The 14719-nt window shown below is 40.1% G+C and overlaps 1 protein-coding gene across 2 annotated transcripts in view; it reads left to right on the forward strand.

Annotated features, from left to right (window-relative positions):
• Window positions 1-14719, forward strand: part of arhgap36 (Rho GTPase activating protein 36) — an 85419-nt gene that overhangs the window by 47486 nt on the left and 23214 nt on the right. For both annotated transcript variants that reach the window (XM_012874973.3, XM_012874974.3), the window contains exons 2-3: window positions 781-937; window positions 10750-10818. In XM_012874973.3, the coding sequence (XP_012730427.2) occupies window positions 781-937; window positions 10750-10818 (226 nt within the window). The remainder of the gene's footprint in view (window positions 1-780; window positions 938-10749; window positions 10819-14719) is intronic.

Here is a 14719-nt window from a genome sequence, read left to right on the forward strand (position 1 = left end):
TTTCAGCCAGCTGACCAGCAGTGCCTGCCAACGGATGGAGGATGGACGGATATCTTTCACTTTATGCGCTATACTGCCTCAGAAAACTCTGCACGCTGGCGCGTTCTACCGGCATCTCATTAAAAGGAACCATGGAGAGCAAGTGATGGAAAATTTGGCAAATTTTACATCTTTATATCACAACCTTTGGGGAAAACTCTTTAGCTACTGGTACTAATATTATCTACAACTCTCTGAATAATGACTTTCCTGTCGATATTAGCCTGAAATACCATGTTCTAAACACAGAGAATGGGCTTGACAGATTTGAACGCTGCATTTAATGTAATGGCTGTAAAATTCATTACCAGTGCTGTGTCTACAGAGAGTCATAAAAAGGAGCTGGTGGCGGCACGAATACCCCCAGACAAAGAAAGCTTAAAAATGGCATTTGGCAAAGAATGGCTCGGATAAAAAAAAAACAAATGCATAATGCTCGCAGGAACAATTAGCAGTGCATCAACCCGACATGTTGCACCTGAATGAAAGCTGAGCTGCTCTGGGCTGTTTTGAAACCAAAGTGAGCGTCACAGAGGCAGTGTCCTCAAGCACTTGATGGTTGACTGACTGAACCCAGGAGAAATGAAGCTTCCCTCTCGACGAATTCATGAAAAGGATTAGAACGACTCTTCAAAGGTTTCTGGATAAGAGAGAAAACTGTGTCTGAGAGAATTAATGACATGCAGTATCTAGACCCGTTTTTTTTGTTTGTCAACAGAGACTCTCTCTTTTTCTTCGCAGGGGGACCACACCTGGACGACCATGCTGGGGCAGAGTGTGCGTCTGCAGCCGGTTCCCATCCAGAGCCTGTCAGAGCTGGAGCGGGCCCGCTTACAGGAAGTGGCACTGTACCATCTGGAGGAGAGGGACCTGGACTTTAAGATTAGCATTCCCAGAGGTAGGAGGAGGACGACGGTGTAGTTTCTTAAGCGTTCGCTCTACAGCTGGGGTTGCCTGTACGTAATCATCATGTTCAGAAGGTTAGCAATAGTTTAATCACTAATGTCTGGTAGTCTGGTTTAATCACTAAGTCTGGTAATATGCGTAATCACTGCAGTGATAACGCATATTCAGACAGCCATTAACTCGTACATTATGTGACAGAAACACACATGGATGATGCGAGTCAAATCCAGGCCTACAGCCTTCCAGAATTGAACTACAAAGTGTGTTCTCTTCTCTCCTTCCATTTTTGTTAATTTCCGTGAAGTGAGCTGTGCTGATACATCATGTCACAAAGGATGCTGGGATTCCTTATAGCACCAGTAAGGGACATCGTGAGGTTCCTATGCTGAAGAAGCCGCGGGAGGGAGCACACAGGCTCCTTTTCCTACCTCCTTCCTTACTGACTGCACTATTCGGACAGCACTTATCATGGCGGCTGCTGACGCACTTCCGCTTTGGCTAAAGAGTCATTCCTCTGTAAGGGTACTCAGGGACTAAAATCACCTGGTTAAGTGAACAGGATGAAGGAAAACCAGGCAGGTGGTATTCCCACCTCTGTGAGAATACCATAACCGGCTAACCATTGGCTGCTAACAAGGTAGCATCTGCATCACAGCTTCCTACTGGCACAAAACCAAAGGGTATTTCTTCCTGTTTTCAAAGGAATATGGAGTGCATTGATTAAACCTGCAAGATATCAGGAAAACTTGTGAATGGAAATATTGGTTTGCTATAAATAAATAGATAGATAACCAAAAATATAGATCCTAATTAATGTGTAGTTATGTCTGCTGTTTTGGCAATGGAACAACTCAGATGTGGTTTCTTAATGACTTGACCACCTTACCACAGTTTTACATTCATATACGTTTATGCTGGATTAAACAACCAGTTTCAACAAAAAGAGCATGAATGCATGCTAGTTAAATAAGTAGCTAGGATTTATTGTTGTTCCAGCAGTTCATAATGTTCACGTTCTGTAGAGTGAGACTGCAATAATGACGAATATGATCATCCTTATTTGAAAAATCGAAATACTTGGACTAATAAAACTAAATAATTCTGCTGTAAACAGATTTAGATTAATGAAAGATTCATATTTTTTTTGTAAAAACTCAAAACAGGGAACTTTTTAAATTCTTCTCTTGGGTAATTTGGGGATGTTGCGCTTCATTAACAGTACAAGCTATGCAGCGGGTGTTTTGGGCCCCTGGTAGGTCCAACCGACACGTAAAGCTCACATATGAGGAGCCAGACTGAACGTAACCCGACCCCGTACTGTTAAATGTGGGAAAGGATGAGAGCGCGTGAGTCACTTTCTTCTCCAGGATAGAGGTTTCTATTCTTGACCTTCGATTTCTTTGAAAGAAACCGTCACCATCCTTTTGCGTCTCTGCCAGAAAGAGACGATGAAAACAAAGAATAGTTTTCCAGTAAAATATCCCTAACATCTCATCTTGTTCTTTCAAAGCCCAGCTTCCTGGATCACCTCTACTCGTGAGCTTCAGTGAATTTTTACGCCCCTGGGAGTAAAATCCTCCAGTATCTGAGCTGAAATATTAAAGGCAGCAGCTTTTCTACGGGACGCGTGTTTGTATTCTGCGGAGAAGAAGAAGCCCGCTGATTACTACTTTGTCAGATAACATTGTGACCAAAGCTTCCAGATTAACCTTTCGGTGACCCTCTTATTCCATTATCTCTGCCCCGACGAACAAAGCGAAACGGAATCAGTCTCTAAACCATCATATGCTTGATTCGTTACTCCACAGCTTTCCTTTCTGTCTCTGATCTGTCTTGTGACTTTTGGAAATATCTGCGAACCATTTTTTGAAACCAAAGGTATATGACCCGCAGCCGCTTACACATTAGAAACGCCCCGCTGGGAATCTCCGTGAAGGCCTACGGTAGGAAAACCCAGCCTCTATGCTGGTTCAGATGTTTATTTGCACAGCATTCCTCCACTCGATACTCCCTGCTTTGAAGAAAAAAAAAAATGTTTTCGTGGAACGTCTTGATCCGCCTGATCTCTAAAGTACTAAATCCATGTGATAATGGGAAATAGTTGCTTTTTATTATTTTTTTTTCACACACCTCGCAGACTGGGATGTGTTCTCCCGGGTTTTTATTGAAGCCTGAGGGATGGCTGAGTTCACAGAGGTATCTGCTGTGACCAGCTGAAGAGTGGGGTGTGTACTATGCTTCTATTCGAGGTCCAGTATGCAGCACTTGTGTTTTTCCGTAAGCGGTCGAGCTCAGTTACACAACTTCCTCACAATTTGTGGGTTTTGTTAACATCCCCACGGAGAAGAGCTTCAGCAGCCACCCCCACTTCAGACAATCTCCCCTGTGCATTTGCCTCAAAGGTCCCCGGGAGAGAAACCAAATCCCAGCCGCTCACGCTGACGTCAAGGAATGACACCAGCATTCGCCGAACTGCAGTTTTTGTTTGGAAAAAGAAAGAAAAAGATACGACTTTCATCAGAAGTTGCAGGAGATAAAATGTTTGTATGAATAAAAATCTGATAAGTGTGGTGCGCATTTGTACTCGTTTCCCACTTCCTCCTGAGATTTGGGCTTGAACAATGACTGAAACCTTCTAACATCTGAATATGCTTTGATTTTATCGGCTGCGTCGAGCCTCTGGCTGCGTGTTGTTGTCTTGCTGGAAGGGGAACCTCCACGGAAGCATCTGACAGGTTTTCCCCCACGACTGCCTGCATTGAGCTATAACCCTTTCCCCCCCCTCATCTCTGCTGATTCCTTGTCTCTGCAAAGGGAAAACATGCTGCCATCATATTTCCACGGGGATGTGTGTTGTTTGTTTTTGTATGTAGGCCATAAAATACGTTTTTGGTTCTATCTAACCAAAGCACATACTTCACCATGTTTGCTCACAAATCTCTTGGCAAACTTCAAACATGACCTCTCTACTCACCTGTGGTCCGTGGTGCTCGACAAAAGGCCTTTTGGCTGCTTCACTAGTTGGCGCTCTCCATGCTTGACCTGCAAATTGTGAGATGAGTGTTGGGCTATTGCTTCATGAGCTAATCCTGCTTTAAACGTCTTCACAACTTTTGTCCTGTCTGCTGTGTCCCTCGGTCCTCACGATGCTGTTTGATCGCTAGCAAACCTCCGAGGCCTTCACAGAGCTGCTGGATTCATACTGAGATTAAATTAAGCAGAGATGAACCCCGCTTGCTGCTCAGTTGATTTCAGAAGAGGCAACTGGTGGCACATTGTCGGTACAAATTTAAATGCACACCACACTTTTCAGATTTTTACTTTTTAGACGGTTTTTGAAAACCTTTTGAAGAAGATTTTCCCTCTGCCTTACAATTATGCACCATGCTGTGTAACTTAACCCCCATGATATCCCAGTATTAATACATCACAATGGGTGTGAATACTTTTGCTACATTGTAAAAGAACATCCCTAACTGATATTCAAAATTGATTTGATAGATTTTAACCATTTAGCCGTCCATTTTTCCCCCCTATGGCTTGTGCATTGTTTGTATAAATGTACACATCAGTGAGAAGGTGTATTATTGAATGCATTTCCAACTTTGATAGTAAATTCATTTTAATCCATTAACGTCTGCAGAACGACCAGGATGGTCATTAATGGAACAATCAGTCTTGCCCTAGATGACAGAAATTCAGTCTGTATGTATTTTTGGTTTCATATTTGCTTGGGGGCACTTTTTGGCCTTTAGCTAAGGAGACATTTGGTCTCATTCTGAAAATATGTGAACATTAGAAAAACAAAACATCTCCACCCTTTTCTAATCTAAAAAAGGACTTCATCAGCGTCTGTGTAACCAACCATGGTTATTCTTTGGAAAAATCCAAATAGATTGAAAATAGTTTTCCGTTTTTAGCGGCTGTCCTTTGGTTTTCCACGCACGTCCAGCCTGGTTATTTGATGAAAATCATAAATCAGGGCTAGAACAACATCCCGTAATAAAAAGGTGGTATGAAATGGGACATTAATAAAAGCCAAGCGCTTTTTGTTCCTGCTCACATTTTGTGGCCAGTGTCTTTCAAAGATGGCAAGCAATTTTATTTACAAATATAAAGATCACAGGAATTTCCCGAGTTTTTTTGTTGTTTTTCTAACATTCTGAACATCTGAGTGCAAAACATTTAATTGTGACGTTTTTTTACATTTACGTTCCACAAATCATACCAGAATGCTGAAATTATCTTCAGATTTAAATCTTATGGCTTTTATGCCTTTTTAAAATCTAAACAAAACTGAGTTGTTGTTTTTTTAATCTTGGACACATTTATAACAATGTGGCGCTAACAGATGGCATCAAAAACTGTATCCAGAGCAACCTTTCAGCAGACTTGCTAATTATAGAGAGGCTGACTGTATGTATTTCTTCCTCTTCCTCTGAGACTCTCTGCTTACGTCATTTTCTGGAAATCTTCTCATTTCTTACTCTTGACATTTTTTTTTATTGTTTTTAACTCTTTAGATATACAGTGATGTATTTTTTATTATTTGGCTGCAGACTGGAAATTGAAGCAAATCACGGGGAAAAAGGACAAATCACTTCATATTTCCTGTTTAATCATTAATTTTCATGGTAATAAATCAAGTAGCCTTGGTAAATTGGGCATTGGGCTGTACTGGTAAATGTTAGGTTTAGGGTTAGGGGCAGGATTAGGCCATAGAACCAACATGGTAACTCTGGAGGAGCTGTAGAGATCCACCTCTCAGGTGTAACAACCTGTTAACAGGACAGCTACTTATTATGCTCTCCACAAAATCTGATCTACACCATAGATTACATAATTTTGTGATCTATGGTGGTGGCAGCATCATGCTGTGGGGATGATGCAAGGAGATGAAACTTGAAGTGTGAAGCTTTAAATTTAGACAAACAGACAAAATTGCGATATATTTCAACCATAACTGCGATTTAATTTGCCGTTTTCTCTGCATTACCCACAAGCAACAAAAATGGCCTCTAGATAAAGATGTTTGTAAACAAGGACGATTTAAAACAAAAAAATGTAACTGATTTTATTAATCGGATTATTATTATTCAAGAGAAGAACTTTTAATTGAGTTGATCAACCATCCTTGTTGAACATAAAGTGCCACCAACAAACAAGTCTATGTGTTACACAGTTTGACCGCTACTTAATGCTGTAGTGAGATTCCTGAAGGTTTGTGGTAAAAAAAAAAAGTCTGATTATATAAACTCTAAATCAAATAATAAAATTAGATTATCTCACTGTTGCAACTGTGTTCCCTTCCATGTGGAGGCAAACCCACTTTAAACATTACCAACACCTAAAGGTTGTGTCTTATCTATTAATTGTTACATGGCCAAAAGTTGCAGACCTCTGCAATTTGAAAACTGGATTGTTGTTTTTTTGAAAATGCAATTATATTGCATATGTGATTAATTATCCAGCCCTAATAGATAGATTTTAGAGGTTATTTTTTTTTTGGTTTATGTTACTGAATAGATTTTGATAGACCTGTTGTTTCCACAATTATTGACGATATCTATACCTTTTTTTTTTCGTCCACTGCTGTGAGAAACATAGAAAAAGGATTTCTACCAGTTAGTGTTTTGATAATCAGATCAGCTCACAGTAAAGGGTAATGTGACAGAGGTTACTGGCATCAGATAAATAACAGTTATTTTCCTGCTCGACTTTCAGACGAAGCTCTCTGTAAACGAGTGTGGGAATAGTTTCTCTTCTCGTCTCCCCTGGGGGGGAAATCTCAATGCAACGCGTCTGTTACGGTCAGGGCTTCAACTCCCACCGTGCTGCCCTCCTCGCTGTTTATCCTCTTTGGGGCTTCTGTTGTTTTCTCTCATCTGTTTTACCACTTCTCACAGATTTCTCTCCCTCTCTCCATCTTTTTTTTTTTTTTTTTTTTTTTTTTTTTTTGCCTCATATTACATATCACTTTTAACCAGATTCCATGTCATGGACCTCGCTGTTCTTTATTTTTCTAATCACATTCAGGGTGGGTTTTTTTGGGGGGTTTTTTTGGAGTTCATTCTCATGCCCTTGTTGCTTGAGTCTTTTTTTTCCTACAAGGACTACAAAGCTATGTTTGTCTCCACTTCCTCTTTTGTTCCTTCTGTTTTTCTCATTTTATCAGTTCATATCCTTCTTCTCAGCCTGTCTACCTTCTTCTATTTTAAAAAATTAATCAAACTTACAGTCGTAGAAAGACCAACAAACATAAATTGTTATCGTTCTTACGGCGTCTTAATTACCGAGACTCGTATCAGATTAAGAATTTAATGAGATTTGCGGCTACTATTGTTTTTAATTGAGATTGCCAGAGATATGGCAAGTGTTTTCTGGTAAACTCTTTTCTTTGTTAAAAGTTAATTAAGTTAACATAATTTGGACGGTAATCCGTGCAAATATTTGCAGTTCCTTGGCTTTTAATCGTTTCTGTTTTTAATATGAGGTGTTGCGATATAATTTGAAATGTGCAATCTGCAGACAGTTTGTGGCACAGACACTTAGAATAAATTACTTTCCAGACGTTCAGGAGACTTGCACCAAAGTGCATTGCAAGAGTTTTCACACTCTTCTATCTTTTGACATTTTGTCACATTGCAACCACACACAATAATGTATTTAATTAGGATTTAATGCAATAGATCCTCTTTTCTCCACTTTACAATGACGTGCTAGTCTGGGTCGGTCTATCTCTCAGCAATCTAAATAAAATATATTGAAGTTTATAGATGGTCCATGACAGAAAGTAGAAAAAGGTTCTACCAAACCAAGGTATTTGCTAAAAAAATAATTTGGTTTATACTAATGATGCAAGATTGTTGAAAACATGGACTATTATCTAGATAAAGCAGGTCTCTCTTTAGTTGACTTTGTCCATGGCTTTGCTCTTTCTGCCTCTGCCTTTTGTAATCATACACGCACACAATAGAAGTGCAGCAGCACAACCTTACACAGAGGTGGCATGTGTTCATTGAGAAGAGCTGTGCAGTTTAGAAATAAACGTTAATTTCCTGCAGCCGTGGGAATTTGACCTCTTTATCCCAACAGCTCAAGTTCATTCGTTTCTTTTTTTCCCTCCCTGTTTCTATTTTTATCTCTATTTTTAGAAATGTCCTTGGCAGGTGAAAAAGAAAGAAAAAAGTTCTTACTCATGTCACAAGTATTTTGGAAACTGTGGGTAAACCAAAAATCCTCGACATAAATGGCGAAAGGACCGGTTAATCCATCTATGGATCAGTCATTTCTAAACACCAAACCCCAGCTTCCCGCACAAGTCAGAGACGTAGAATGTGGAGCTTGTGAAAGAAAGTCAACCTGCTTTCAAAAAAGTCGCATAAAGAATCGAGGGAAGTCTTGCACTACGAATGCTCCTGTTTTTATGCGTGAAATTCTGGATTTACTCCTGGCTTTACATGAAAAATAAGTGCAGCAGAGGTGATCCTCGTAGTGACACTCAGAATTTCTCATCAGTCTCTTTTGTTATGGCGAAATGTTGTAGTTAAGATGATTTATTACAGGAATAATAGGAAAAAATAACTTTCCTCCCTTGCTGTGGACTGAGCAGATCCCAATTGGAAACCCCTTTGATCTCTTTATTCCAGCAAAATCATCCCTCTTGCCATTTGGGGTATGCCCGTCTACATTTTTCTCATTGACACTCACCTATAGGCTGCGTCAATACTTAATAAACCCATTACTTAAGAAGCCATGGAATACAGTACCTCAGGTTAGACTTGTTTTGTTTACATTAGGCCATTTGTCTGGAATCACTTTGTATGACTCAAAAATTTTCCATCCTGACCCACAGTTGCGTCTGCCGTTCCCTGTGGGTGTGTCCTAGGTCCCCGTTTATCTAAACAATTGATTTTCTTCCCATAAGCCTAAAGCTATTATCAGAGCTACCGGCATTCAATTATGGTTAAACAATTCCCAGCTTTATCTTGCCACCAAACTACTGCTGTCCTTCCTCCATTTTCTGTGTCCGACTAATTTCCTTAAACTCAGCAGTGGTCCTGTTTTAAGTCTGCATGGTTTAGCTTTATATTTAAGCTAATTTCAACTGTAAAAAACCATAATCAAAATAGCATTGGTATTATTATTATTATTGAGAGCTTTTTTTCCTTCAATGTTTTACATTAAATGTGATGATATACTGTTCATTTATTCAGTCTTTTCTTGTAATTCTCAGTTTTAGAAATAGTTTAAATTATCTTAGATTATTGTTAAATCCATTTTTTAAGATAATTCCAGCTTGTGTGTGCAATGCCTATAAATATTCATTGCATTTCAAAGGTATTCATACCCGTAACGAAGCTTAATCATCCGAAAGTGGAACGTGTTCGGCCCTAATACACATCTATAAAAACATGGACGTCCACCTAAAACAGCAGGCAAGGAGAACATTTATCTGCAGAGATCGAAAATCTGCTGAGCGGGCTAATCATCATTCCACAAATCAGGTCTTTATGGCAGAGTGGTGAAAAGAAATACATAATAAAAAAAAAAGCCATCAGAAGTCCGATTTGTCACCAGCAATACACTGAATTTAGCAAACATGCGGAAGAATATTCTCTGGTCAGATTAGATAAAAAAATAAAAAATAAATAAATAAATAAATATATATATATATATATATATATATATATATATATATATATATATATATATATACTGGCCTACATGTTTAAAAGTATTTGTTGACAAAAACGCTGCACATCACCTTGAGCACACCATCTCCCTAGGGAAGCATGATTTTCTTCAGCAGAGACAGGAAAGCGAGTTGATGGGAAGATGGATGAAGCAAAGATACAGGCCAATCCTACAGGAAAATCTGCTTGAGCCTGCAAAACCCTTGAGACAAGGGTCCAAGGTTTACCTTCCAACAGGGACCTCCATGAGCCTTACAGCCAGAGCTACAGTAGATGAAATCATATCCAGACGTTAGAATGGCCTAGTCAAAGCCCAGAACTAAATCCATTGAGAACACATGTGATACGAGCTGAAAACCGACGTTCACGGAAGCTCTCCACCCAATCTTGAGACCTTCTGGGAAGAATGGGCAGAAATATCAGTTTCTAGATGTGCAAATCTAGTGGAGACATGCCACAAACACACCTACGGTTGTAACTGCAGTGAAAGGTGGCTCTACGAAGCTTTGACTCGCAATCTAAACACCACGCTTATTAGTTTTCATTTGCAGAAAATTTAGAAGCCATGTACGTACGACTTCACAACCATGCAGTATGTCATGTGGTTGGTGAATCTCATCACACCCTGAGTGCAAACGTTAAAGCTTCTGGTAGGACTCTGACAAAATGTGGCGAGAGTCAAGAGGTATGACCACGCCCCTCGCAGCATATTTATTCATCTCTCTCTTTCTATTTTTCTTGGACCCCTGCTTTTGTCTTGCACATACAAAGCAGGCTGTTCAAACAAACAACTGAGCGTCGTCTGCACAAACCTTCTGCTGTTGACATAACCCGGGGGGAAAGAGAAGAAAGCCTCGGTCTGGATGTGACAGGACAAAAAAGGACGCGAGCGGGCGTTATAACGTCATCTCTATCTGTTTAAAAGACAGTCAAAACAATTGTACTGCTTTACACAGAGAGAGGAGCACGGTCGGCGTTTGATCTCAACAATGCACAATACAAGTGAATAAAAGACAGACATCTCAGAAGAGCGTATAACCCTCGCTGTTCGGGATGAAGCGCAGACCATCCAACAGTTGCATTCATTGTGACCTTTTCTTTCCCGCAGAAACACGCAAACGCAGAAAGTCTCTACGCAGGAGGTTTGACTCCTTCTCAAAGGAGAAGAAAGAGCGAGGTAAGTTCATTGCCGCACGCTGACATTGAACGTGGTGAAACACAATACCATCTGTGGCCATAAGCCTGTCTCCCATGATGGACCATGAATGCATTTCCGAAGAGTCGATGTTTACCGCAGCGAACGTCACGCAGCACAATGTCCCCTTTGTCCGTCCAATCAGCATCCCCACCACTGACTTCCAGTGGCTTTTACAAGCTCTAACCACTCGTGGTCCCTCTTGAAAACAGTGTTTATAAAGCACAAGGAGCCCGGGGGGCTCCAGACTGAATCATGCTGGGTTCGCAGAGCGAGGCCTGCGCGTCTTTGTTTCTGCTGGGTTAGTATAATATAAACTGAATAATGAATGAACACAGTCACTCGCAGCAGGGCTCTTTTACAGTGATGCTGTGTCACATTGGGAGGGACACCTCTTAACACAATAGCATGACAAAATCTGAATGTTCTAATTGAACCAACAACTTTTGGACTATTCCCAACGAGCCACAGTCGAAGGAAAACCTTTTTTTTGGCCTACTCTGCATCAGTGCAACTGGAGGGAAGAAATGTATTGAGCTAAGAGTAAATTAGCAAATTTGATTATAAAACAAACATGTAGCTTTATTTTAAATAATACCACAGTCATTAAAACTAAACCTGTATTCTGCTAAACTTTTTTACCAGAAACTATTTTATTAGCCTCATAAATAAAGTGTAAAAAGCCCTGAGAGGCAGTAGATGTGCCATTTATTGGAGCATAATCTTACCTTGAAAATGTTAGAAAAATCCAGTCTTTAATTTGAGTATATCTGTTGCACAGGAATAATAATTTTTCTTTCTGTTCTTTTTCTCTATGCCACAATAATTGAAACTCCTAACAACAAAAAACGTAATTTAGTGATTTTTATAAGTAATTAGGTATATTTCACTGTTTTAAGTTTTTCAGATTGGAAAGACAAAGGAATATACATATGTGCGTATATATATATATATATATATATATATATATATATATATATATATATATATATATATATATATATATATATATATATATACAAAAAAGTCCATATCAGCTTAAATGGCAGGTCATTTTCAATTATTTTGCTTTTAAACGGATATCCATAGACGTGTTATGCAACACATGGAATAAACAACAGTTGAATTTAGTAGAGGTCTGTAAAAAATGTGATTACTAAGCAGAATTTCATAGCTTCTTGCCATTTTGCCAGAAGCATTGGAAGCTAACATTAGCTGGCTATCGCCTCAGTTGGCTAGCCTGAACCCTGCTTTAACAGACACACTGATGTGGACTTTTTTACATGTTAACTTCACTTTAGAAAACGTATTGCCTTTTTATAAAAAAACAAAAGCAAACAATAGTGACAGCAACAACACCAGTAGCTATACGAGAATACAACTGGCTAACCATTACCTGCTAACGATGGCAAAAACTAGTTGGAATTGGACACCATCTAAATCCACATTTACAGCCTTTGTTCTCAATTCAAAATAGAAAAGTTGCTAAAAAATCAAGGTGTAAATTGCTACATAATAAACAAGGAAATGTTTAATAAATTAATAAATGAGTGCTAAAATTCAGAATGAACAGAACAGGAAGTGCTTTGTATTTTGATATTTGATAATGTTCAAGCTGGTTAATGGTGAGAGAATGTCAGAAGCAAGTTTTTGGTTCTGAATTGAGCCAAAGACATTAGATACAGCATTTCGTTCAGGATGCATTCATGTGGTCATTATTGTGAAGCTAAAACTAACAAATCAGCTGCAGACTTCAGCTCACATACTGGCTTCTTTCACTTTTCCTTACATGAGATGAAAACTGTTTCGGCTCAAATCTCAGACCAGGAGTCTGAGTCAAGTCTCATGTCTTTGGTGCGCAAGTCTAAGTCGAGTCCCAAGTTGTTGATTTTTAGAAACTCACGTCGATGACTTTAAAACACAGTTTGTGATTTGCAAAACTGTTACAATATTTAGGAAAAAAATAAACAATTCGATTGAATGAAATTCATTTTAGTGCTGAAAATCCGGTGTTAGGCTGGACATCTGTTTTTGGCTAGCACTGAACTAATGACTAACAGCCTTATACAAGTAGGAGCAACTTTGATGTCATGTGAGAACTAGGGTAAAGATGAGTTGAGGTTTCTCTGCGATGATGTTTGAGCATGTTGTGTGCTATCCAGCTATATTTATGAAAGCAAAGTGCTCTTGGATGACTATGCGGCGTTAAAAAAAACCAAGGATCTGTGCTACAATGCACCAGGACGGATGTTTGCGGATCATCTGTTTGTTGTTATGTTAGTAGTCTATCCAACATCCTTCCCACATCCTTGTCAGGCTGTTTTACACAATTAGCTTTTCTTTTCTTTTTTTTAAATTTGAATGTTTTTGGTGTGCAGCCAAACAGAAAACAAAGACAGCTGTAGACGTTGTAAACACAGAAATTTGTACATCTTCTGCTGTTCCAAGGATACGCCGCCGCTGCTGCTGCTTTAATCACTTTGGATCGAACACAGCTCCTTTTTCCTGGGGCATTAGTAGATGCGAGCATGTAAACAGAGGCCGCTCACACTCATCTGTCTAAATTAGTCTCCTTGTGTTTCTGCTCCCTCCCTTCCCGCCCTCATCTCATTTATTTACCTCAATCAAGCCATGTGACCCAAACCTCTCAGAATGAGATGTTCTCTGGTCTCAGGTGATTATCGGAGTAGGGCAAGATGAGATCCAACACGCCCGGCGCACACATCCCAGGCTATGTCGATGCAGATTTTTAAATCCCACCTGCACACAGACCTGCACCCCCCCACCACCCGGCTGATGAAAACCCAGAACATCGGGAACCTGCCCGCGCTCAGCCTGGCGTTGCTTTCGTGCTGCAGGGGCTGTGTGATTGTGCAGCGCCCAGGGGTCAGCAGGTTACAGTACATATAACAGGATTACACAGTGGTTACTGTAATCTGTTTGGAGTTGCTGTGAAGGAATCAGATGGGCGGTTTTATGTTCCTATAGCTAGCTGGTGTTTTCAGAGTTACTGTAAATGGGTGAACATAGACTTGGGTGTACATACCCCAGAGGACCCATATTCTTATCCAGCTGCTGCTCTGGCTAGAGAAAAACTGAGCTGCAGTGCAATAAATCTGGCTCAAATCCTACGTTACCGGAGTCGAAGACTAGAAAGCACTCCAGAGGCAGAGGACTGAGTTTTATGAATACAAACACAGCTGTCTTCCTGTCTGAGCTTTAGTGTTCATTTTCTAATTAATCCCCGCTGCCCCAGCAGACAAACACGGTGAGGGGAATGCTAATGTAGATGGTGCTTGTCATCTTTTTGCGTTTTAAAATAAGTACATTTTCGATTTTTACTTCAGCCCTGACAACACTGTGGCTCTTTTTCAAATGTGTTCATCCAAACCGGTAATCCCAACTAACTTTAATCATGCTGGACCAGTAGTCGGTGGCAATGTTAGCAGTGATTAGACATAACAACGATAGAAGAATGCTTTCTGTCCTGATTTGTGGTAGTGAAGGACCCGAGTCCAGAGAGTGGCTGTGGTAAATTAAAATACGAAGACTTGACTGATCTCCATGTGCGAGACCATAGTCTCAAGAAGCGAAGGAAATGAAACGAGGATGGACCGGACAGAATCCGGGGCAGATCAACGGATTAATCCAGCGAAGGGCACTGAAAACCACTGAGCTTGAATACAGAGGCAGGGGTGGAAGAATGACCAAAAGAAAAAAACAACAACAGTGGAACAGAATGAAGCCAGGAAAGCTGCGGGAGGTAGCAGTAGCAGCTGAAGATGCACTGGGGGTCTTTGGCTCCATTTACTTGAACATAAATCTTTCCACAGTCACTTGCCTGGTGCTGGATTTTTAAGTCTCCTCAGTCTGGTCCAAGTTC

Source organism: Fundulus heteroclitus, chromosome 14 (assembly GCF_011125445.2).
Source record: "Fundulus heteroclitus isolate FHET01 chromosome 14, MU-UCD_Fhet_4.1, whole genome shotgun sequence".
NCBI classification, from domain to species: domain Eukaryota; kingdom Metazoa; phylum Chordata; class Actinopteri; order Cyprinodontiformes; family Fundulidae; genus Fundulus; species Fundulus heteroclitus.